General features: G+C 41.6%; 1 protein-coding gene across 1 annotated transcript; it reads left to right on the top strand.

The window, feature by feature from the left end:
- The first annotated feature begins 19,861 nt into the window (after window positions 1–19,861).
- Window positions 19,862–22,997, top strand: LOC147462995 (uncharacterized). The gene is made up of 3 exons (XM_086486583.1): window positions 19,862–20,849; window positions 21,582–21,842; window positions 22,013–22,997. The coding sequence occupies exons 1-3, from the start codon at window positions 20,316–20,318 to the stop codon at window positions 22,739–22,741; spliced, it is 1,524 nt and encodes a 507-aa protein (XP_086342709.1). The 5' UTR covers window positions 19,862–20,315; the 3' UTR covers window positions 22,742–22,997.
- Window positions 22,998–23,450: the final 453 nt, after the last annotated feature.

Below are 23,450 nucleotides of genomic sequence, written 5' to 3'. Positions count from 1 at the left end.
CTTCCTAGGATGTGGGAGAACTTTTTAGTCTTCCCATGACCATTCAATTTTCCCCTTGTTTTGGCCATTGGATAACTGAGTTAATTTTTGGAACCTTAGCCTATGGAAGTCTTAATGGAGCTGAACCTTAGGTCTTTTAATCCCCATTGAAGCACATTGCTCTTTTGCAGACTATCCCCCTTTGGATCCCCCTTTGGATCCCTATTTTCCCTCCTTTGGATCCCTGACAAAAAGAACGGTCTGGCAGCCTTACCAAAATTCTAGCTTTTACTCCCCTGGTACTTCCCCATATTAAATGATCAGTTTAACATGAGAAAATCGTTTGAAAGTATTAGATATTAGTTTTTATGACATTGTCTGTGTCACATACAATGGAGTAGACTCTAAATGAAGATCAAAGGATTGCTTTTGAGACAGTTTTGCATGGATTGATTGTTGATGGTAGGGCTACTTTTTTCCTAGATGGGCCTACAAGGACTAGAAAAACTTATTTGTACAATTGTTTGTTTTGTCATGCGTACATGGAGAAGGAGGAGTTGCATTGGCCACAACGTCTTTTAAGATTTCAGCATTGCTACTACGAAATGGATGCACTGCACGTTTAAGATACCCTTGGAGCTCCATAGTTATATCACCTACAATATCCCTGTTTAGGGTTAGCTTGCTGAATGATGCATTGATATTTCTTTGGGTCTTTGGAGTAGTCTTTGCAAGATATCATGTGCTCAAGAAGGCCATTTGTTGGAAAAGTGATACTTCTTAGGGGAGATCTTAGAAAACAATTACCAGTGGTGTTCAAGGGAGCACGTGATGACATTGTTGATGCTACACTTTGTCAATCACACTTATGGAATCATGTGAAGATCTTTAAATTGACACATAACATGGGTGTGGGAGATGGTGTTGCAAATTCTGCCTATAGAGAATGACATATGGAGGTAGGAAATGGGACTTTGACAAGTGGTGATGAACTAAAGATGGTGTTTCCCCATCACATGGTGCTTTCTTCATCTTCATTGGATGTATTGATAGATTGAATTTATTCAAAATTGGGTAAAGATGTCGGCCATACAGAATACTTCAAAGAGTGATCCATCCTTGCTCCCAAAAACTCAAATGTTGATATTCTCAATGTTAAGGCCCTATATGCAATGAAAGGTGATGTTGTGCAATACTTTAGTGTTGACTCTTCTATGGAAAATTTGATGCAAAATTCATTCTTACACTATGTGGAGTTTTTAAATAGTCTAAACATGGTGGTGGATTTTCAGCACATTGCTTGGAGTTAAAGATGAACACCCCAATAATTCTACTATGAAACCTTGATCCAAATCAAGGTCTATGCAATGGGACATGCTTGGTGTGCAAGTCATTTCACACTAGAGTTTTGGAGACAAAAGTTATTATAGGTACATTGGTTGGGATCGGGGTATTTCATCCCTCGATTATGTTTTGTGTATTTTGGCACGAATTTTCCATTTTTTCTTAGACAAAGATGTTTCCAATTAGATTGGCTTTTCTTATGACGATAAATAAGTCATAGGGCCAAAGCATTTCCATGTTGGGCCATACCTGGTGACACCGGTCTTCACTGATAGACAGTTGTATGTTGCATTGGCACGCGCACATTCAACTGCTAGAGTGAAGATTATCCTGTGTGACATTGATGTGAACGAAACAACTGCATGAACAACAAACATTGTGTACCATGAGATATTAAACAATGCCATGTGAAGCCTCCCTTCCTTCTTATCATTGTCTTCTTTTTTGTGTACACTTCAAATCATAAAATATATCAGGAGTTAGTTTTTCTACCTCTCTCCAAAACATATACTAAACTATGTTATGTGAAGGTTTTGTTCCTTCCTCACATTGTCTTTTTTTTTTGTTTGCATTTGGCTACATAGGTCATGGACCAATTTTCTTACATCTTTGAGGTGTCCTACGGATGCAATCCCTTTTGCAGTGTACTCTATAAACTTAACATCTTATCATACAAAAAAGCATTATCTACACAAAGCATGAGGCATGTAAGTTTAAAAAAAGGAGAAAGAGAGACTTTAGAGTTTATCTCACACATCTCAGCAACATGCATGAGTTTCTCTCTTCCTTATTGCATCTCTCTCTCTCTCTCTCTCTCTCTCTCTCTCTCTCTCTCTCTGCACAGCAACCTATCCTTTCACAAATGTGAGGGTCAACGTGCCAAATTAACGTGGTCAAACAAAAATCTCTAACATATGAACATTATATTTTGAAAAATTGAATCCCATGAACTCAAATCACAAGTCAAAAACTTCATTGCATAGAATGAACAAAGTCGTAATAAACATCAAGACATTCAAAAATGTATCCAGACATCCAAAGAACATGTGTTGAAATGGATCATGAACATGGTATAGCTTTTGATATGTAAGTTTGTCATAGAAACAAACTCGATCAGGAACACTATTGTGCCACAAATGATCTAAGAGCCAAAATCCATGTAGATCACTTCATCCTACAATTGGCACTTGGCTTGGAGTTTCTCCATTCCTAAATTAAGAACCATTTTTCCATCCCAAGGTCGATTATCCCCTGGATTGGCAAACAAAAGTAGTTAAAAAAAGGGAGAGTTCTTTTGAAATAATGCAATCGAATCACCAAACCTAATACTTTACACTTACCACTTATTGCAGCTACGTATGCAATTGCCAAATATGCAAGTTGTTTAGGCAAGTAGATCTTGTAGATCAGCTCAAAGAACCTAGAACTTTGGAGGTACTCCCAATCATCAGGAACGGAGTATCCTTCATATCCAGCAAACCACTCAGCATCATCTTTTTCTTGCAAAGGCACACACTTCTTCCTAACCGAGTAGACAACATACTTGACGTCAGATGAGTATGCCAAAACGTGCAACGTAAAAATATTGATAGATGATAGCTTTCTAAGGTCTGTAAAACAAAAATAAATGATAAAAACCATGAATCTTACTTTTGCCAAGTCAATTTCTAATTTCATGCACACACACCTGGTCTTTTAAAATTGCAAATGGTCCTAACAAATTTTTCATGCAACAAAGGTGCGTACCAAAAAAGTGGCTTTGCTTAAAATAATGCAAAACACCGAAGCTCCCAAAAGGAACACAATAAGTATCCACATAATGAATTAATGGACAAATAGATACCAGGATATGGATGATCTTTTACATCTAGCACATAGTTCAGATTTATATGCATTGTGATGTACTTTTTAATGGTACAACTATGGAAAACAATAATAACAATGCCATCGTTGAGAGCGAGTCCATTGGTATTGGCTCCACTCCTCCAAGTTTTGCCAATGTTCGAGCGGAAAATTATGTACTACCAATTTTAACTCCATTGAAGCATCGTTTGTATGTCAATGGTATGCCACGAATTGTTTTGTTTCTTTTCTAAGAGTTTTTTCGGGTGTGGAGTGGACAATGTCAATCATGAATGAAATATTTTAGTGTTTGGAGATTCATTTGTATTGCATTTGGAGTGTTTTTTCCCCTAAAAAGACATCAAATTCTCAAAACTAAGTGTTGCCTTCCATTTTAGGTTGCTGCATACATGTGGAATCTATACTTTCATAAATTGTAGACATTTTGCATGTTTTTTTTTATCATTATGTAAGAATGCTCAAAGTTTATGGTTTATATATACATAAACGAGTAGATTTGTGCGGCTTTTTATGGACGTCTACAAGTGATTGAGAGTTGAGGTTTTGTTATAGATTTAAGAGTTTCAGTGGTATTGATAGGTTTTGGTTTGCACCAACGCATGGGTCACATACTATAGTAGTTATGTTGATTCAATTCTCTATACATGTTCATTGTCATGCAAAGCTTATGTTATGATATTTCTTGGATGGGGTTGGTATGTCCTAATCATAGATGCCACGTCAAAGAAGACATTGGGCACTATCTACTTTTAGTTGGATGCTTCATCATCCACCATGTCACATCTATGATAATATCTAATTATATCCTTTGTAAAATTTTCAACCTAATGTTAAAACTAACAAATTTCTCATGTAGATCCACCTCATTTGAGAGGCCCACTTACTACGTATGATATAGTGCACATTATTGAAATCTTTGAAGTTGTTAGGTAAGGAATATCAATGAGGCACAAATTCTTTCTATATTTTGTTTGGTTATAAGACTTATTGCTCTTTAACCTACTGGCTTACGAAAATCACTATTATTGTGATAACATTTTAATGGAAGTGCATGAGATTTTCGGAGGACCCCAAGAATACTTCCACATCCTTGTGGCAAGTATGGTAATGCAGGTTCAACTCGCATACGCATTCACGAACTCAGTAATCGCTTGCCTGCAGATGCAATATACTTCTAGAGAGATAGGCATGTTTGAATTGGACGATTGTATTGTACACCTTGCATGGAGGGCATCATCGTTTTGGTAGAAGTGTTAGTCGTGTAGACCCATGGGTTTTTCGTGTGCCAAATGAAACATCTCAAAGATTGTCATTCTGAAGTAGCAATTTTTTTGTCGGTTAAGATTTAGTGGATTTCAAAAAACTTTTTCTTTAAAAGAACAATCTAAAGTTACGCTTACAAAGACGACTTATGGTAATGGAAGTGGATTGTTGTTTTTCTTAAAGTCTCTCTTTATTTTTTTATAAAGTTAAAAGTCATACTCCTCTCGTCTCTCTCTCTCTCTCTCTCTCTCTCTCTCTCTCTCTCTCTTCCCCCCTCCTCCCCCGTGTGTAATCTTTTTCGTTTATGTACTATAGTTGTTATGTTGATTCAATTCTCTATGCACTTTCCATTGTTATGTTGATTTAGGATAAAACAATAAAAGATGTAAAACCTTGATGCACATAATGAAGCATTTAAGCTCGCCTTCACCACCCGAGGTTACTTGCTCCAACCTTGGATTTCCTTAACTTATTGGCTTGCTGAGAAACGACGGTCGAGAGCTTCAATTTCCCTGACTTGTTGGCTTGCAAGAAACAACCTTCAAGAGCTTCGATGGGTGCGAACTGTCAACCTTGAAGTGGTAAGGAGTCCTCTCTCTCCCTCCCTCCCTCTCTCTCTCTCTCTCTCTCTCTCTCTCTCTCTCTCTCTCTCTCTCTCTCTCTCTCTCTCTCTCTCTCTCTCTCTCTCTCTCTCTCTCTCTCTCTCTCTCTCTCTCTCTCTCTCTCTCTCTCTCTCGCTCTCGCTCTCGCAGAAACTCAACCTCTCTCGTGACTCAGCTCCAAGCTCCCACAGAAGCACTCAGTCAGTAGTGCAAGGATTCACTCAGTAGCTCTCTCTCTCTCAGGGGTCTCTTTTCGTCGTGGTCGTCGGAGGGTATAATGTTGAGGTCCTTCTTAGAGGGGAAGAAGCGGGAGAGCGACACGTGAGTGGTCTCTTTGGCCTGAAAAATTTTAAGCGGCTTCATATATAGTATACATTGTGAGTCGAGATATAATAACATTGACGGGGAAAAAAACCTAATTCTTTTCATGGAGGTGTGCTTAGGATGACTTATCTTATGCTTATTGAGTGTTACTAAAACATTGACAGAGCTAGAAAGCTTATGTAACTTATTGCCATTAATTGCTTGGTTTCAGTAGTTTTTGGTCCGCTCAAACAATCTTGCTTGGTGTTTGGAGCTCTTCCAATCAAAGACTAATAAATGACTAATAGGAATGCCCAATTAAGAGCTTATTAGGAGATGCACTCAAATACTATTGAGAAGACTATGACATGTTCAAGTAGTGAGTTGATTAGAGGAGTGCTAAATGCAAGAGTTCAACTCTAATTAGGTCCTAATTAACTAGGATGGTTGTGGCTTAAGAGACCAGCTCAAGAACATGCCCACACTAGTAAATCAGATGCTAATTAGAAGTTGGGAATGTTAAATAGCGAGAAGTGATTGAGATGATATTATCTAATTGTGATTAGGAAGTGATAATCACCTCAAGGCCTTGATACCACTTGTTAGAGTTAGGGTGGATTGATGAGAGTAGCATTCATGACGAAAGGGTGAGGGCATAATCAAATAGAGAGAGACATTATGTAGATTCAAAAAAAACACTTGATTATGCGTTGTAGAAAAGGGAGATTCCAAGCCTCTTATATAGGCACACAGAGGGTGGTGTCATGGGGTAGAACATTACCATATAGGTCATCATCGCAGGCGGAAATCTACACATGCTAACGCCTGGTTTATGCCACATGGGCAACAAGAGAGGGTGTCTTCCAAGATACAAAAGATAGCTCTAAGGAAGGGTTCATAAAGTTGTCATGCCAAAGGAAACAGCCCGTACCCAATTGGGAGCTCTGTGGTGAGTCCGTGGTTGTTGAGGCTGGTGATGTCCTGGTTGGCTGGCATTAACGGTTTCACAGCCTCGGGACCATTTGACACCCCCCTTGTCAAGTGGGATCAGCGGTCCATGATCTTTGAACGATGTGGATAGTCCGTTTATTCTCAAGAATAAAAATATTTCGATCGGTGGAGCCTTCGTGACTCGAACCCACCACCTACCACACGAGAAGTCAGGGCTCTCCCATTAAGCTATCGCGCATCACTTGAAATGGAGGTGAGAACATAAAATGATATAACAAAAATGACGGGGTGGGGATCACATGGTGTTCACTTGGAGATCAAGATCAGTTTGGGATGGTCGGGGTCATACCGTGATCACTTTAGAATAGGTGGGTTCACAAGGTGATGAGATCTTGATTGGGATTTACACGGGGATCACTTGGCGGTCACTTGATGTTCACATTAAGTTTACTTAAAGTTCACCTTAATTGTGATCACATGGTAATCACTTGGGGATTAATCCGTCATCGGATGGTGCAAAACCAATCCCGTTTCCCCAACTAATAGGGATCATTGATTTCACCTGATGGAGGGGGTGTCAAATAATCACGAGGGTTTCACACCATGAATGATATGAGGAGGTCGAGAAAACACGTTTGTTGGAAGCATTTTGTGAGCACTGATTGCTATTGAATGTTGAGGGTGTCAACCACTTGACCATTCCGTTTAATGTTGAGGCTTGCCAATGGGCGCTTCTAGAGCATGAGTTCATGGCTAGGCAGTGTGGAAAGTCCACTTAAGGGAACAAAAGGTCAAGATTCAAATCTTTGTGTGGAGGAGTTGTTTAGATTTGAACCAGGGCTAGAAAAATACATTTTTCCTAACCGAACAAAGTAAGTAAGGGGAAACTTGAAATTCTCTAGGTTTTCAGGTCAAAATTTCAAGCTTTTGCCGGAAATTACACTAAAACTTGTGTGAATTTGCCGGTTTTCTTAATGGCAAGCTCAAAATCTAACCGGGATCTTATAATTTTAGTCGGTTAAAATACACTAGACCACGGTTTTTTTCTTACACTGAATTGTGAACCTATGACGTTGTGAGCTTGGTTTAGTTTATAAAGAGAATCAAGTGTGTGTGACAAGGCTCAGGAAACATTTGTTGTGGACCCGGCTTTGGAACTTTTTCACACTCATATGAGCAGGCTAACTCTAAATTTAAGACGATAATCACACTAAAAATCTCATCTTATAACTAAAAATTTCATAATGAAACTACTTGAGAACCTTCTTGCCCAAATTTGAACTGGCCATTTTTCATTTTGAACAGGCTTTTTTTTTTGTTAATGTGGAAGAGTAAATTACTATTAAAAAAAAAGGAAAGGAAATACAAGGCCCTCAGGATGGGGGAGGGTTGCCCCAGCATGTCCAGATTACATGCTCATCTGATCCTTTATGAAGTCATACATCCTATGTCTTAAGCTAGAATAAAAAACAGGGACTTGATTTCTCCATTGTGGCCATCTTAGGGATCTTTGAAGCTCTGTAACTGAAGAGTTTTGATCTAGAGCATCCTTACTTTCTTTGCACAAAAGAACAGAGGCCGCCAACCTATTTAGCCATATGAACCAAAGAAATATACCCCTCCAGATATTCCATAATGGAATATCCATTTTGGGACAATTACCAAGAAATAAGTCTTTGAAATCTACTGGTTGCATCTTGAATGCACATATACTTTTCATTACTAGAGCTCGTACTCTTTGAGTGGATTTGCATATGTAGAACATATGTGTTACATCCTCTACTTGTGTGTGACATCTCCTACACAACCCATCACTTGCTCCAATCTATTTAGCTTTTTTGCCACACCAAACTCCTTGATGTACAATGAGCCATAGCAGAGTGCTATGCTTTGCAGAAATGGGATAGATCCACAAACACTTGAAACTGTAGCACCACTATTTACTGCTCCAGGTGATCTTCCAAGCTTTATTTAGCCTTCTCTTTAGGTTTTCTCGAACACCTTCCTTGACTTTGAAGTTGTTGTAAATGCCCTGCATAATCTCTTGGAGTTGAGAATTCTGAATGTTGGGTAGGAGAGAGACCTTTCGAAGGATTGAGTGGAGTCTAGCTAGACACCAATCAGCATCTCTTCTACTAAGGTTGAAATGCATTTGTATGCTATCTCTGTCCTTGATGTGTTCATCTTGAAAGAAGTCCTTCCAAGAATGTATCCCTGCCTTGAAACACCTATGAGCCCTTCTACACATGGTTAGGCTAAGTTTACCTGCATACACCCCATGCCAAGGAGAATCATCCAAAAATAGAAGTTTATTAGTAAACCGTTTGAGGGGAGGCATCCATTGCTCCCTTATGATTCTCCATGAACTCCAAAATCTAGCACATAGTTTTGAACCTGCAACAAGGATTTGTTTTGGAGACAGCAAGATATCTCTTAGGGATAGACTTGACCAGGCTTTGTATTCCTTAAACTTGAACTTGTGGAGATTGTTGGGGTATAAAGCCCAATGTGGTCACCCAGGTAAGTGGGCGGGCCGCTAGGTATGTACACATATTCTTTTGTAAAAACCTAATAAGAACTCACTATGCTCTACACATTACAGTAGAGCGAGTTCACCATATCGTCGTGCTCTTCTTCTCGCACTCTCTCTCGCGTCGCACTTCCGCTCATACTCCCTCAACTGGTATCAGAGCTCAGATCGAGGCTCGGGGCAGCACTGCAGGAGGCTAGAGTTCATCAGGTAGCTTGTGTTTGCTGCTTGATATTCCAGATTTCATCCTGACATTGCAGGTACTTCCACATGGGATGTATTGTCAGAGATGATGTATGTCTGTTGAGGGTTTGCTGGCTGTGAGCCACGCAGCAAACAACCGCCGCAGCGGTTACAGCATACAGTGGGAAATTTGTGGATGTATGACTTTGTGGGAAGTCTATGTACTGTCAGATTTACTGCAGCCTTTGTTGAGGGTCGAGTGAGGTTTTATTGAGCTGGGGGATTCTCGAATGTTGAGATCCTTTCGGTGATACAGGTCTTGGAGCGATCCCTCGAGCACCCTTAGATAGGCAGCTAGGATGTATTGACTGTGAGTTAGACAGTTGGGATTGCATCTTTGCTTTACTGCCGTTGAGGCATTGTCGCAGTCTATGCTTACAGGACAGTGACAGGACAGTCAGAGACAGTACAGGTGCAGGACAGGTTTACCCACAGCTTACAGTGTCAGAGAGACAGTGTTTTTTGAGTTGCTTTTTGGTCTGTTTTTGAGTACACCAGAGCCATTTTACAAAGGAGACTTTGCCAAAATTTATGCAGAATCTGAAGCTTTCTTGGTTCATTTGACAGGTTGATATTGGTTCAGAGGTCAGTTTACAGGGGAAACTCTGCCGAATTTTTCCCAGGAAAGTAAACTATTGTGAAGCGTAGCTATGGCTGGCTCACAGGACACTGCTCTTTACAATATCAAGAAGCTGGATGGAACCAATTTCCCATTGTGGAAGAAGCAGATTTGGCACGTGTTGGTACAAAAGAAGCAGATAAAACCTATAAAGCTCAAGGGGATAAAACCAGAAGATATGGACGAAGATGAATGGAGCGAAATGGATGAATTGTCACTTTCTACCATTATGCTGACTTTGGCAGAAAGCGTTTACTTCAATGTAGCAGACGAGATGTCGGCTTATCAAGCATGGTTAAAGCTGAGTGATCTTTATAAGAAGCAGAGTGCAGCTTCACAGGTATATTGGCTTAAGAAGCTTGTTGACTTGAAGATGAAAGAAGGGACACCTATGTCCAATCATCTGAATGAATTCAACACAATCTACAGTCAGTTGTCAGCTCAAGGTGTCAAGTTTGATGAACCTGTTAGAGCTATGTTCCTATTGATCACATTGCCGGAAAGTTGGGACACTTTTTGCACAGCTTTGAGTAATTCAGCACCTCCAGATGGTTTGAACATAGCAGGTGTAGAAGGAAGTCTGCTTACTGAAGAAACCAATAGAAAGACAATGGACAAAGGCAAAGGAACAGCCTTAGTTGTCAGGGGAAGGACCAAAGAAAAGTACAAAGGTGGAAAGAGGAATCAGTCTCGTAGCAAGTCCCGCAGTGCTAAAGGCAAGAGTGATATAGAACGCTACCATTGTGGCAAGAAGGGTCACATGAAAAGAGACTGCAGAGAATGGAAAGCAGAAAAAGGTAAAGAGGAAGCTGAAGACCATGGTGAGAAGAATCCTCAGTGAAGATTCAAGAAATAAATGTGACAAACACTGTTGCAGAGGATGAGAGTCTAGTGTCAGGAGACATCTACTTCTTGAAGAATACAATGGACTCAGCTCTTCTTACAGCATCTGATGGAAATGCACTAAGTGACTGGATTATAGACTCAGGGGCATCACTTCATGTGTCTCCAAACAAGGAGTGGTTTACCTCTTATGTGACCACTAAAGATCATGTTCGGCTAGGCAATGGGCAGACATGTGAGATCTTAGGTGTTGGAGATGTTCAATTGAAGTTTCAGAATGGCTCTTCTTTCACGCTGAAGAATGTGAGACATGTTCCCGCAATTACAAAGAGCTTGATCCGCACAGGTTTACTTGATGATGCTGGCTACGTCACCACTTTTGGACTGAACATGTGGAAGATATCCAAGGGTTCTATGACAGTAGCACATGGAGTAAAGTCTGGAGGACTTTACATGATTTATGTATCAAATGTGTCTAAAAATGTAATCAATGTAACCGAGCAGCCAAACGTTTCTTTGTGGCATAGCCGGTTAGGACATATGTCCAAGAAGGGAATGGAAATCTTGTCTCGTTCTGGTTATTTTCCTGGATTTTCATTTAATGATTTTGAAATCTTGTGAACATTGTCTGTATGGTAAGCAAACACAGCAGCCACATAAGCATAGAAGCAGTAGAAGAGATACACAGTTGGCACTTGTTCATAGTGATTTGTGTGGACCTATGCCTAACCTATCTCTAGGGGGAGCTTCTTACTTTATGACATTTAAAGATGATTACTCGAGGAAAGTATGGGTTTACTTTCTTAAGCACAAGGATGAAGCGTTTAGTGTTTTCAAAACGTTTGTGACACTTGTGGAGAATCAGAGTGGCAAGAAGCTTAAATGCTTACGCACTGACAATGGTGGAGAGTATGTTTCAAAGGCCTTTCAGGAGTTTTGTGAGTCAAAAGGTATAAAACGTGAACTTACTGCTCCTTACAATCCTCCTCAAAATGGTGTTGCTGAGAGGATGAATAGGACCATACAAGAGAAGGTCAGAAGTATGTTGTCTAATGCACATCTGCCAAATGGATTTTGGGCTGAAGCTGTATCAACAGCTGTTCATCTTGTAAATAGATCTCCTAGCAAGGTTTTACAGAAGGATTCAGTGCCAGAGATGGTATGGTCAGGCAAAATTCCCTCATACAAGCATCTCAGAGTCTCTGGCTGTGAGGCATATACTCACGTTCCAAAGGAATTTAGGAACAAACTTGAGCCAAAGAGTGGAAAGTGCAACTTTCTAGGCTATGGTAATTCTGGTGAGATGGGGTACAGACTTTGGGATCCCGAATCCAGAAAGATTGTCCGCAGCAATGATGTTCACTTTAATGAATCCAAATATCATTCTAAACCAGAGAGGGTTGAGGAGATTAGAAGAGTTGTCTTCCAAGAAGATGGACCTGCACGTGCAAGACAAAATGTCAGGGCTCAAGAGGAGCAAGGACAGGATAGAGTGGAACCACAGGTTGTGGCTGAGCTTGAGCCACCTATTGTGCGTAGATCTGGACGTGTCACGCGACCTCCTGATAGGTTTTTTCCATCTATGAACTATGTCATGTTGACTGATTGCAATGAGCCTTCATGTTACAAGGAAGCAGTGCAAATGAAGGACTCCGGGAATTGGCAATTGGCCATGCAGTCAGAGATGATAGCTCTGCATAAAAACAAGACATGGAAGCTAGTTAAATTACCACAGGGCAAAAAGGCTCTACCTTGTAAATGGGTATACAGGTATAAGATCACCACTCATGATAGTCAGCCAAAGTACAAAGCAAGGCTTGTTGCCAAGGGCTTTAAGCAAGAACAAGGCATTGACTTTGATGAAGTCTTCTCTCCGGTGGTCAAGATGACTACATTGAGATTCTTTCTTGCATTGGTTGCTATATTAGATTTGGTGTTGCACCAAATGGATGTCAAGACAGTGTTCTTGCATGGTGATTTAGATGTGGAAATTTACATGCAGCAGCCAGAAGGGTTTGTTGAGAAAGGCAAGGAAGATTGGGTATGCCAGTTGTTAAAGAGTCTTTATGGCTTAAAACAATCACCGAGGGCATGGTACCATAAGTTCCACAAGTTTATGCTTTCTCAAGGCTACAAACGTAGTGAGTTCGATCACTGTCTATATACAAAGAAGGCTAAGGATGGCAGTTGGCTGATCCTTATTTTGTATGTGGATGACATGTTGATTGTTGGCAAGCACTTGGAAGAAATTTCAGCTTTGAAGTCAAAGATGGCAAAATCGTTTGACATGAAAGACATGGGTGAGGCAAGTCATATACTTGGTATGCGCATTGAGAGGGACAGATCAAAGAAGTTGATTTGGTTATCTCAAACAGAGTATATTGACAAGGTTTTGCAACGGTTCAATATGGAGAAGGGAAAGGCATTGAGTGTTCCATTGCCACCATATGTGAAACTTAGCAAACAAGATTGTCCTGTGTCTGAGGAAGAACAGGCTGAAATGGATAAGATTCCATATGCGTCTGCAGTGGGTAGTTTGATGTATGCAATGATTGCTACTCGCCCAGACATTGCATTTGCAGTGGGAGTAGTAAGTCGATACATGTCAAACCCAGGCAAGAAACATTGGGAGGCAGTGAAAGGAATATTGAGATACCTGAAAGCTACAAAGAGTATGCGTATATGCTATGGGAGTCAGGAGCTAAGTGTAAAGGGTTTTACAGACTCAGATTATGCAGGTGACTTAGACAACTGAAGGTCTACGTCAGGGTATGTCTTTACATTGGTTGGTGGAGCAGTATCATGGCGTTCTAGATTACAAGATTGTGTTACTCAGTCTACTACAGAGGCTGAATATGTTGCAGCATCAGAGGCATGCAAAGAATCAATTTGGCTTAATCGACTAGTAACAGATTTGGGAATCAAAGAAGAGATGCATGTGTTATATTGTGATAGGCAAAGTGCTATACAATTGGCTCGCAATCCAGTTTATCACTCAAAGACAAAGCATGTGGATGTGAAATATCATTTCATCAGGGAAATGCTCGAGGATAATCAACTTCAGCTTGTCAAAGTTCACACCACAGAAAATCCTGCTGATCTACTTACAAAAGGACTTCCCTCAGAGAGCTTTGCGCATTTTCGCAAGCAGTTAGGTGTAGGGTAGTACATCACTTCTCTACATCTCTTGTATAGTAGCTTCTCTCACACTTAAAGTACCACATTGGACTTTAAGTGGGAGGATGTTGGGGTATAAAGACCAATGTGGTCGCCCAGGTAAGTGGGCGGGCCGCCAGGTATGTACACATATTCTTTTGTAAAAACCTAATAAGAACTCACTATGCTCTACACATTACAGTAGAGCGAGTTCACCATATCATCGTGATCTTCTTCTCGCACTCTCTCTCGTGTCGCACTTCCGCTCGTACTCCTTCAGAGATGCCTTCTCAGTAATAGAGCCCAGTAATCAGAGCAGTGTAAGCTCCTCAAGACCCATTTGCCAGCTAATTCTATACTCAGCCTTTCCAAGTTGAGCAGTCCTAGGCCTCCATTGGCTTTTGGTGTGCAACAGATTTTCCACTTTACCTTTGGGATCCTTGGATGGTCCAAGTCCCCTCCCCACAAGAAGGATCTAAAAACAGCAAAAGCCTGATTAAGCCGGTACTTAGCTGGCTGCCAACAAGAGAGAAAAAAATGATTGAGGGCATTAGATAGTGATTTAAAACAAATGCTCTACTGGAGAGGGAGGTTTGATACTCCTGCCATCTGAACATCTTTTGTTTCAGTTTGGTAATAACCCACTCCCATCTTTGTGAGAAAGAGACCTTAAACCCCATTGGTATTCCAAGAGTCTAAATATCTGACCAACCTTTATTTATGTACACCGTGCATTCCTTATTACCTGTGGAGTCTGCCCATCCATTGACGTGTACCCTATTTTAGCATGGTTAATGACTGACCCACTTGCATCACAAAACAACTTCAAGCATTCCCAGAAGGCCTCAACTGTTTCTCTATCATTTAGCATAAGGGCATTGGTATCATCTGCAAATTGTTGCATGCATAGATCAGTAGGCAGAACCAAGTATGGCATTACCTTTTAACTTACCTGCAGCCACGGAATTCCTGACCAGCCAACCTAGAGCATCTGAGCATATAACATACAGCAAGGGTGCAATGGGGCACCCCTGTCTTATAGATCTTTTGAGAGCAATGAAGTCTGTGAGGTCCCCATTCAGGGCTACCTTGCCAAATCATTTCCAAATAACACCTAAATAAACTTTAAAAAGAGTTTGTCAAACCCTATATCAAATAGAGATTGGAAAATAAAATCCCATTCAACTCTATCATAAGCTTTATCAAAGTCAATTTTGAAATATATATATGACTGATCAGATTCCATAGCATAGTCAATGGACTCCCACAAAGTAATGATAGCATCTAATATAAATTTTCCTTTTATGAGGCCTTTTTGTTCAAGGAGAATGATGAGATTCATGAGAGGACTCAATCTCCTAGCAAGGGCAAGGGCAAAAAATTTATAAGCAGAGGTCAGACAGGTGATGGGTCTCCAGTTCCCCATGTCCTCCTTCCCCCCTCTTTTATGTATGAGCTTAATGAGCCCAGTATTAATGGTAGATGGAAGAGCTCCTGTTCCCAAGGCTTCCTGCCAGACCCTCATCAAATAAGGAGTTAAGAAATCCTTGTACATCATATAGAATTCATTAGGCAATCCATCAATGCCAGGAGACTTGCCTTTCTTCATGGAGTCAATAGCATCATTAAATTCCACCTCTGGGAGGGGCTTATCCATCATCTTGGCCATTTCAAGTGAAACCATTTTCTTTCTCACTCTTGCTATATGAGCCCTGGCCCTTGTGATGTCAGCCCCTTTCTTAGGTGGGGAAGAAAAAATACCAGCATAATAAGCTCTAGTCACTTCCAGATTGTCAGTATGAGTACTGACCACATCTCCTTTATGATCCTTTAAAAAGGGGACAAAGTCCTTGACCTTCTTCTTCTTCAAGAGATTGAACATATTTTTGTCAAGAGTATCAATCTTTCCTGCCCAGAAATCTCTAGTCCAGACTAAGGAAGCTTTGGCAACAAGGAGCTCCTCCTTTCTCAACTTATCCTTAAGGTCTAGGAGGTCAGGGGAAGGGAGGGGGGGGGGGTGGGGGGGGGGGGGGGGGGGGGGGGGGGGGGGGCAGCAGCCTCTAAATCTGAAATTTGTTTGGTTATCATCATTCTCCTGCTTGTTCTAATTGCCCTTGCCCTATGCTTAAAATTAGTAAGCAGTTTCTGAGTAGACTTGACTGCCTTATCCCAGGCTTTAAAAGCATTACCATGCTCCAAAAAAGCACAATCAAAGGCCTCCTTGACTTTAATCTTAACAGCATTGATGCCAAGCAAGGACTGATCTATATGGTGCCACCTTGATTTATACATACATGCATCCTTGTGCAGATCAAAAAGGACAGGGGAATGATCTGACAGTAACAGAGAAGCATCTTTCCAACAATTTACATGCCAGAAATCCTTCATAAGATCCAAATTCATATAGACTCTATCTAATCTGGTTGCTCTGGAACAATTACCTTGTTTATTTGACTAAGTGAAACCTGTATGCTGTGAGATGTCCATCAGGTTTTGGCTTAGTGTCAGGCTGTCCCAAGAACATTTTTCAGTTCCACTGATTACCTGGCCTAATTTGTTCCACCTGTCTTCAATAGTTTCTACCATATTAAAATCACCTGTCAGAATGAGACGTTGCTGAAGCAATTCAAGTTCAGACCAAGCCAAAGTCCTATCAGAAATTGAATTAGGAGCATAGACTGAAATCACTGTAAAATTAAAAGATGCATCTAGTGAGATGGAAATTCAGCAATTATTAGTGGCCCTTTGTACATTTTTTACCATTGAACTGTATTTGTGAGAAGTTGCAATGGCAGCACCCCCCTTTCCATTAGGATGATTGGTAGTGAACCATTTGTAGTCAGCTCCAATTCTCTGCAAATTGTTAGTTAGAGCGTCACCAGAAACCTTTAGTTCCTGTAAGAAAATAATATCAGGTTTGAGATTAGAGACTCTCAGCCATTGCTTCAACACATGGGACCTTGAAGGATATGTAAACCCTTTACAGTTCAGAATAAGACCTTTTATAGGGGGGCACTTCATTTCTTACTACTTTTAGGGGGTTTAATCAGTGACATTGAGGCTCTATTGGGATCTTTAGAGATCTCCTTCTTTGCTTTAGCTTTAGACATCTTGGGCAAAGGCAATCTTTCATGCTCAGCCTGTGGCATCATGGTATCCCCTGAGCTCATGGCAGAGTTCTCCAATTGATTTTTTTCTACTTCATCATGAATCTCCAGTTGCTCCTCAAATGTAGGGTTGGAATTCAGTTGAGGAGTAGGCAGCTGAGAGTTGGAAATACATTCTCCCTCAGAGTCAGAAGAAGAATTTGAAGATAGCCCCCTGGCTCTATCCATGGGACTTGCAGGTGCTGGACATACCTCTTCCTGGGTTTTTTTTTGTGATTGTTCCAAGTCATTGTTGCTAGACTGAGGCTGATTCTGCTGATGAGCACTCTGTTGGCTGGAGGAGGGATCCTGTCTGGCCTGATCCTTTCCATTTTTATCACCCTGCTCTTCAACTTGCATATTCTTGTTAGACATATTTTCCTCCTGCTCCCATTCATCTAGGTCTTCAATATTAAAGGTGAAGGGATCAAAAACATTTTCCAATAGAGGGCTGAAGTGATTTTTGCCCTTATTGAAGCTGCATTTAGGATTTTTGTTCCCTTTAGAGGAGTTCTTTTGGAGACAGGGACAAAACCATCCACATTGTCTGTTCTATCTTGCTTGCCCCCTTTTTTCCCCCTTATCCACCTTGTCTTTAGAGCCCTTGTCTTGACCGTCTTTAGCATGGGGTTCCTCTGAAGTTAGATTAGGACAGTCCCTTATGAAGTGACCTGGCTTATGGCAATGGAAACAAGCATTGGACAGATTTATATAGAGGATTCTTTGAGTGTGCAATGTCTTCCCAGTTGAATCCTTAACCGGAATCTCATACTTGAGATCCTTGTCTATGTCCACTTCAACCAGGAGTTGAGGGTCCCACTTAGGGTTAAAGCCTCCTCTAGCTCTTTGCCCCAAGACTCTCCCTAGACGTGAGCCTATACTCTTCAGCCAAGGATATAATTCAATAGGCATTTCAAGGAAATCTATCCAGACAGGCACCTTTGAGGGTTTGGGTCCTCTAGGGTTGAAGCCCTTATACCAAGTAAAAACTGTCATGGGTGTGTTCCTTATCAGCCATTGACCATGGCCAACAATCTGAAGAGCATCATTAGCATTGTTAAAGAAAAATAAGAAATAGTTATTAGATAGGAATTGGACTTGTGAGACCATAAGATTTTTTCTATTCCATTGCTGGTTCACCCATGATTTTAGGGTTTCCATGGAGGGTCTAGTGCCATGACAAAGGCCTATCACTACCCTCTTTTGGAGTTGGTTGTGCCACTCTTCAAGTTCCTCAACAGGAATAGTAACACCGTCCTCAGAGCAATAGGGGTCTTTATAGTCAAAGCCATCTACCTCACGGAATTCAATTCCATCGGTTGCTTCCCCTAGGCCTTTGAAATGTTCAGTCGGGTCAACATTCTGGGGTTTTTGACCAATCTGCGCATTCCTACCTGTCCCTTGAAGAGGGGGGGCATTATCTTTAGGGTCATTAAAAGATAAATTTGTACCTGGTTTTTGGAAAGCGGTGTACGACCCTTCACTCTGAGGAGGAAGGGCTTGATTAGTACCTTGATATCCAGGACCAGTTTGCGGTTGATGATGCAGAGGGACCCCTTGATGGTGGGACCTAATATGTCCATGCCCCATAAAGCCCAAAGGGTTAGCCTGTTGAGGTTGTTGGGAAGGCATCATGGTGATGGCAGCATAAGACATCTGTCCAGCACACTGTTGATTATTAGGGTTAGCCAACAGGTGTCCGCTGTTGAAAGCCCCTTGCATGAAAGGAGGCCTGTGTTGAACTGTGGGGTATTCCACTATCGGCAGTTGTTGGGTAAGCATAGGTCTTTGTGGAAACGGGTTGAGCGCCTCTGCTCTAGCTATGGCCTGCCTGCCATTGAAAAGCGCTTCCTGAAGCTCCATGAGTTTCCACCCTCCCCTCTAGGGGAGGGTGGAAAAGGTAGAGAGGAATTGTTAGCATTGATTCCACCTAATGGAGGGGGTGTCAAATAATCACGAGGGTTTCACACCATGAATGATATGAGGAGGTCGAGAAAACACGTTTGTTGGAAGCATTTTGTGAGCACTGATTGCTATTGAATGTTGAGGGTGTCAACCACTTGCCCATGCCATTAAATGTTGAGGCTTGCCAATGGGGGCTTCTATAACATGAGTTCATGGTTGGGCAATGTGGAAAGTCCACTTAAGGGAACAAAAGGTCAAGATTCAAATCTTTGTGTGGAGTTGTTTAGATTTGAACCAGGGCTAGAAAAATACATTTTTCCTAACCTAACAAAATAAGGGGAAACTTGAAATTCTCTAGGTTTTCATGTCAAAATTTCAAGCTTTTGCCGGTAATTACACTAAAACTTGTGTAAATTTGCCGGTTTTCTTAATGGCAAGCTCAAAATCTAACCAGGATCTTATAATTTCAATCGGTTAAAATACACTAGACCACGGTTTTTTGCTAACACTGAATTTTATTGAACCTATGACGTTGCGAGCTTGGTTTAGTTTATAAAGAGAAGCAAGTGTGTGTGACAAGGCTCGGGAAACATTTGTTGTGGACCCGGCTTTGGAACTTTTTCACACACATATGAGCAGGCTAACTCTAAATTTGAGAGGGATAATCACACTAAAAATCTCATATTATAACTAAAAATTTCATAATTTGAAGCTGCTTGAGAACCTTCTTGCCCAAATTTGAACTAGCCATTGTTCAAAATTTTGAGAGGGATAATCACACTAAAAATCTCATATTATAACTAAAAATTTCATCATTTGAAACTGCTTGAGAGCCTTCTTGCCCAAATTTGAACTGGCCATTTTTCATTTTGAACAGGCTTTGGATAAAGTGAACCTATCTTTTGCCGAGCACAGTGTAACATGTGTGTGTGTGTGTGTGTGTGTGTGTGAGAGAGAGAGAGAGAGAGAGAGAGGGGAGAAAAGTCTGGTTTGGAAGGTCGTAGACTTTGCATGGGCTGGGCACACATCGTTGACCAAGGCAGAGAGAGAAAGAGAGAGAGAGAGAGAGAGAGAGCCTCAGAGAGGGAAAGTGAGCGACTCTTCCTTATCCCCAACGATTCCCCATGTTGGGTTTACGATATTTCCCATATTGCCGAGCTGTATGTAGTCAAACCCACATTTGGTTTACAAGATTTCGATCTACCGCTGGTTTTCTCTCTTAAAATAGCATGCCATTTTCTCTACACAGCTATTGACCTTGACAATTCTGATGTTGCTATTCAGGTTTTCGTTTTGTTCGTATGCGCATATACCGCTGTGAAATCGTGTTATGTTGCTCCCAAGTTGTTATGGATCTGCAGTTTTGCCTGGATTTTTTGTGCCAGCTTTGCTATTGCATGTAAAGTGAAGAGACATCTGATCTGATTGGATCTAGAGCTTTGTTAGTGATAACATCATAGTGGGTTCTCATCTTTGGATGTCATTACACACATAGAAGGCTTTCTTGGAGCTCACATCCCTCCCTCTAGCTCTCTGCAGCGCCATTGCACTCATCTCCGATCACATTAATGGCAACCACATTCAAGGATTTGAGCTTGATAGCAGAGCTTCACTATAGCAAGCTCCCAGATGCATTCAAGATCAAGGCGTCAGAGTTCTTCGACACTCTCGATCTCGATGGTGACGGCATTGTAACGCTTCCAGAGCTTCTCAACTCAAATCTGGAAGGGAAATTTGGGGAAGACTTCATTAAGGATGTATTTTACAGCTTGGATGTGGACGGCAAGGGCCACTTGAATTTCCGCGAGTCGCTCACACTCTACTATCTTTGCATGTATAGCGCGCGTCTGTGCGAGGGATGCGAGCGAAACATACCTCATGGATTGGGATACACATGCTTCAAATGCTGGAAGGAAGGGATCTCTTCTGTGAATGGCCAGGCCTTCGGTGTGTGCTTGGAGTGCTATGCCTCTCTCAATTACCAACACGAGCATGAACCCCTACATCTGCTACATGACTTTGTGCTCTTCGACAATCTACTTCATAACAAACCATCTTCTCCGGCCGCACCGATACCTGCACCAGTCCGGGCCATTGAACAGGTAGTACATCTCTCTTTCACATACACACCCTCATTTATTGAGCATACTCTTATGGTAATATGGACTTCAACCAAGGAATTTCTTGGAGTCGTAGCTCTTTGATTCTGATCCCCTAGCCACAAGTCATCAGGGTTGGCTGGCCATTTACTGACCTTTATGCTGTCATTAATTGTTGATTTGAAAGAAGTCATCTCTGCCACATTTCTTGTCTGCTTCAGATGCATACATCGGCATCGGTGGGTATTCTCTGAATTAAGATGGCTGTTTTGGGGTAGGTTTTGTGGTGGTGCATGGGGCGATGATATTTTTCAAGCGCTTCTGCCCATAGGGCACTAGCAAACACCATTAACAAACCCAAGATCTTATATATCAAGGGCATTTGCTAGTGCCTACACTCAAAATTTAACGCTATGGTGGTGCATGTGCTCTTAGATTCTATAATGTAACATCTCAGAAGAATTGCTATGTAGGCACCGACTCAAATATAACATGATAAGGTGGTACCAAAAAGCTTTTCGATATCCAACTTTTTAAATGATCCCAACGAACTAATGTGACATCCGAGGTCTACATTATCATACAATGTTTGCATTTGACATGTGGTCACTATGCTTATGCAGGCCAGAATGCTTTTGTGCCACTACTGGCATCTTGACATTTTTCTGTTCTTATGTTAACATGAGTTGAGAAGTGATGTCTTGTTTTTTTTTTTGGGTGTTGTTTGATCTGTAGACTGTAAAGCAATGCATAGTGTGTGGTGACTATCATGAATCTGGAGCTCGCGGGTTTACATGCAAAGTGCACATGTCAAGAATGCGTGACTCGACAGAGTTTGTGTGCGAATGGTGCTTCTCTTATCTATGCTCCAAATGTGGCAACCTTTTTCGCGATAGTACCACCCGTGCGGAGCCTGGAAAATGGCTTCAAAAATTTGTTTGCCCTACATGCCATCAGAAAAACATCACTACGGATTGCTATGATGCTAGTTTGAGGGTAAACAGCTCTCTCTCTCTCTCTCTCTCTCTCTCTCTCTCTCTCTCTCTCTCTCTCTCTCTCTCCACACACACACACACATTGTAATATTTGGCACTTTGATATTGTAAAGTCTCTCTTTGGTATTGTCCACTTTTAACATCCTGGTCTTCTTTTTGGGGAGCTTGCAGAAACTACAGAGAGTGCTTGGTGGAGTGGAACTATTGAAGCATTGTAGGACATGCGAAATCAAGCATAGAAATGGAACCCTCTTCTGGATAGTAAATGGCACAAACATGGTGCAGTCCTCTTCGCAACAATCAAGGCCAACTGCCACTCAATCGAATGCAAGGCCAAGGAATTCTTCCTTTGATAATCAACCCCAGGTTACTGCAGCAACTTATGCTAACAACTATGGTGGGCGAGGTGCCGGCACTGGCAGCTCACTTCACGGAAGTCGAGGCAGTACTGGTGTCTCGTCCCGTGGTGGCCGCAGCAACCGAATGAGTCTCCAAGAAGAAGATGCCTCTCGTGCCAGCGGTGGCTTCTCGATGCGCGGTGGTGGCCGCGGTGGCATGAATGAAATGTATTTCCAAGATGAGGACGGTATGGACTCTTACAGTGGTGACCAAGGCAGTGGTGGCTTTATGAACAGAGGTACCTTCCAAGAAGAGGACGGAAGCGTGTCATCTCGCAGCAGTAGCGGTGGTGGCGGCGTTTCAAATAGAGGTGGCTATCAACAAACGGCTGCGGCTGCTGTGCGGACCGTCAACCGCATGACGGATGTGGCAAATCTGGCGGCAAACATGTTCAATGGCATCAATGGTGCAGGGGGCGAAGATGGGGAAGGCAGCAGTGGTGAATCTGTGTTCGCAAGCATTAACTCAGTGGTTGGCACCAGTAGTGAGACTGAGTGCTAATAGATTGGTTAGGTTTGAGCCTTGAGGAATTCATAGTTGAAGCTTGGCAAGGATGATAGATGAGGCTGCGTTTTCTCACCTACACTCGGCTCTATCAATAGTCACGGTAGCTTGAATCATCCGTATGACATCAAAACCTCGATCAAAACGCTCGTGGTAGCTTCAATCATGTAATAATGTTGCAGATTCAAGCTCTGAAAATCTTGCATCTCATCTGTTCTCCTTTTAGAATAAGTGTTTACACCTTCGATGGCTACCTCTCTCATCTCCTTGTTCTGCAACCTCTATGTAAAGTCTATAGAGGATTTTTGTTTCTATGGCTTTGATTGCCTTTACCCTGTAATGTGTTTCAGTTGAAGTGTTGAAGCCAGAGAATTCGATCAAGTAAAAGAAGCTTTACAAAATAAGGTGGATAGAAAGAGGTTCCCTTTCAACTATTTCTTGGACTTGCTTAGGACTTGTCTTGCTCTGGGGCTCTCTTTATGTTGGATCTTCTATCAATTCATAAGGCTCTTCAATGGGCCTTCAGTGATAGGACTTACATCTGTGTGTGTGTAAACAAGGAAGGCCAGAGCTTCTTTCATTTCGATAGCGGTGTCCAACATTTCTCTTCCCAAATCACACACCCGACTACAGCTACGCTTGCCTTCGCATACTGGCAGTGGCAGGCAGTACCCCTCAGGATGGCCAGTCTTCTTCTAATCACTCC

Source organism: Adiantum capillus-veneris, chromosome 2, assembly GCF_014529385.1.
Source record: "Adiantum capillus-veneris isolate H3 chromosome 2, ASM1452938v2, whole genome shotgun sequence".
NCBI lineage: Eukaryota > Viridiplantae > Streptophyta > Polypodiopsida > Polypodiales > Pteridaceae > Adiantum > Adiantum capillus-veneris.
Note: the sequence above shows the minus strand (reverse complement) of the source record. Positions and strands in the feature narration are given on the sequence as shown.

Coding starts and splice junctions, on each gene's coding strand:
- LOC147462995 (XM_086486583.1), top strand. CDS start 20,316: ATGGCAACCACATTCAAGGATTTGAGCTTGATAGCAGAGCTTCACTAT. Junction 20,850..21,581: donor CAGTCCGGGCCATTGAACAG/GTAGTACATCTC, acceptor TTTGATCTGTAG/ACTGTAAAGCAATGCATAGT. Junction 21,843..22,012: donor GCTATGATGCTAGTTTGAGG/GTAAACAGCTCT, acceptor GGGAGCTTGCAG/AAACTACAGAGAGTGCTTGG.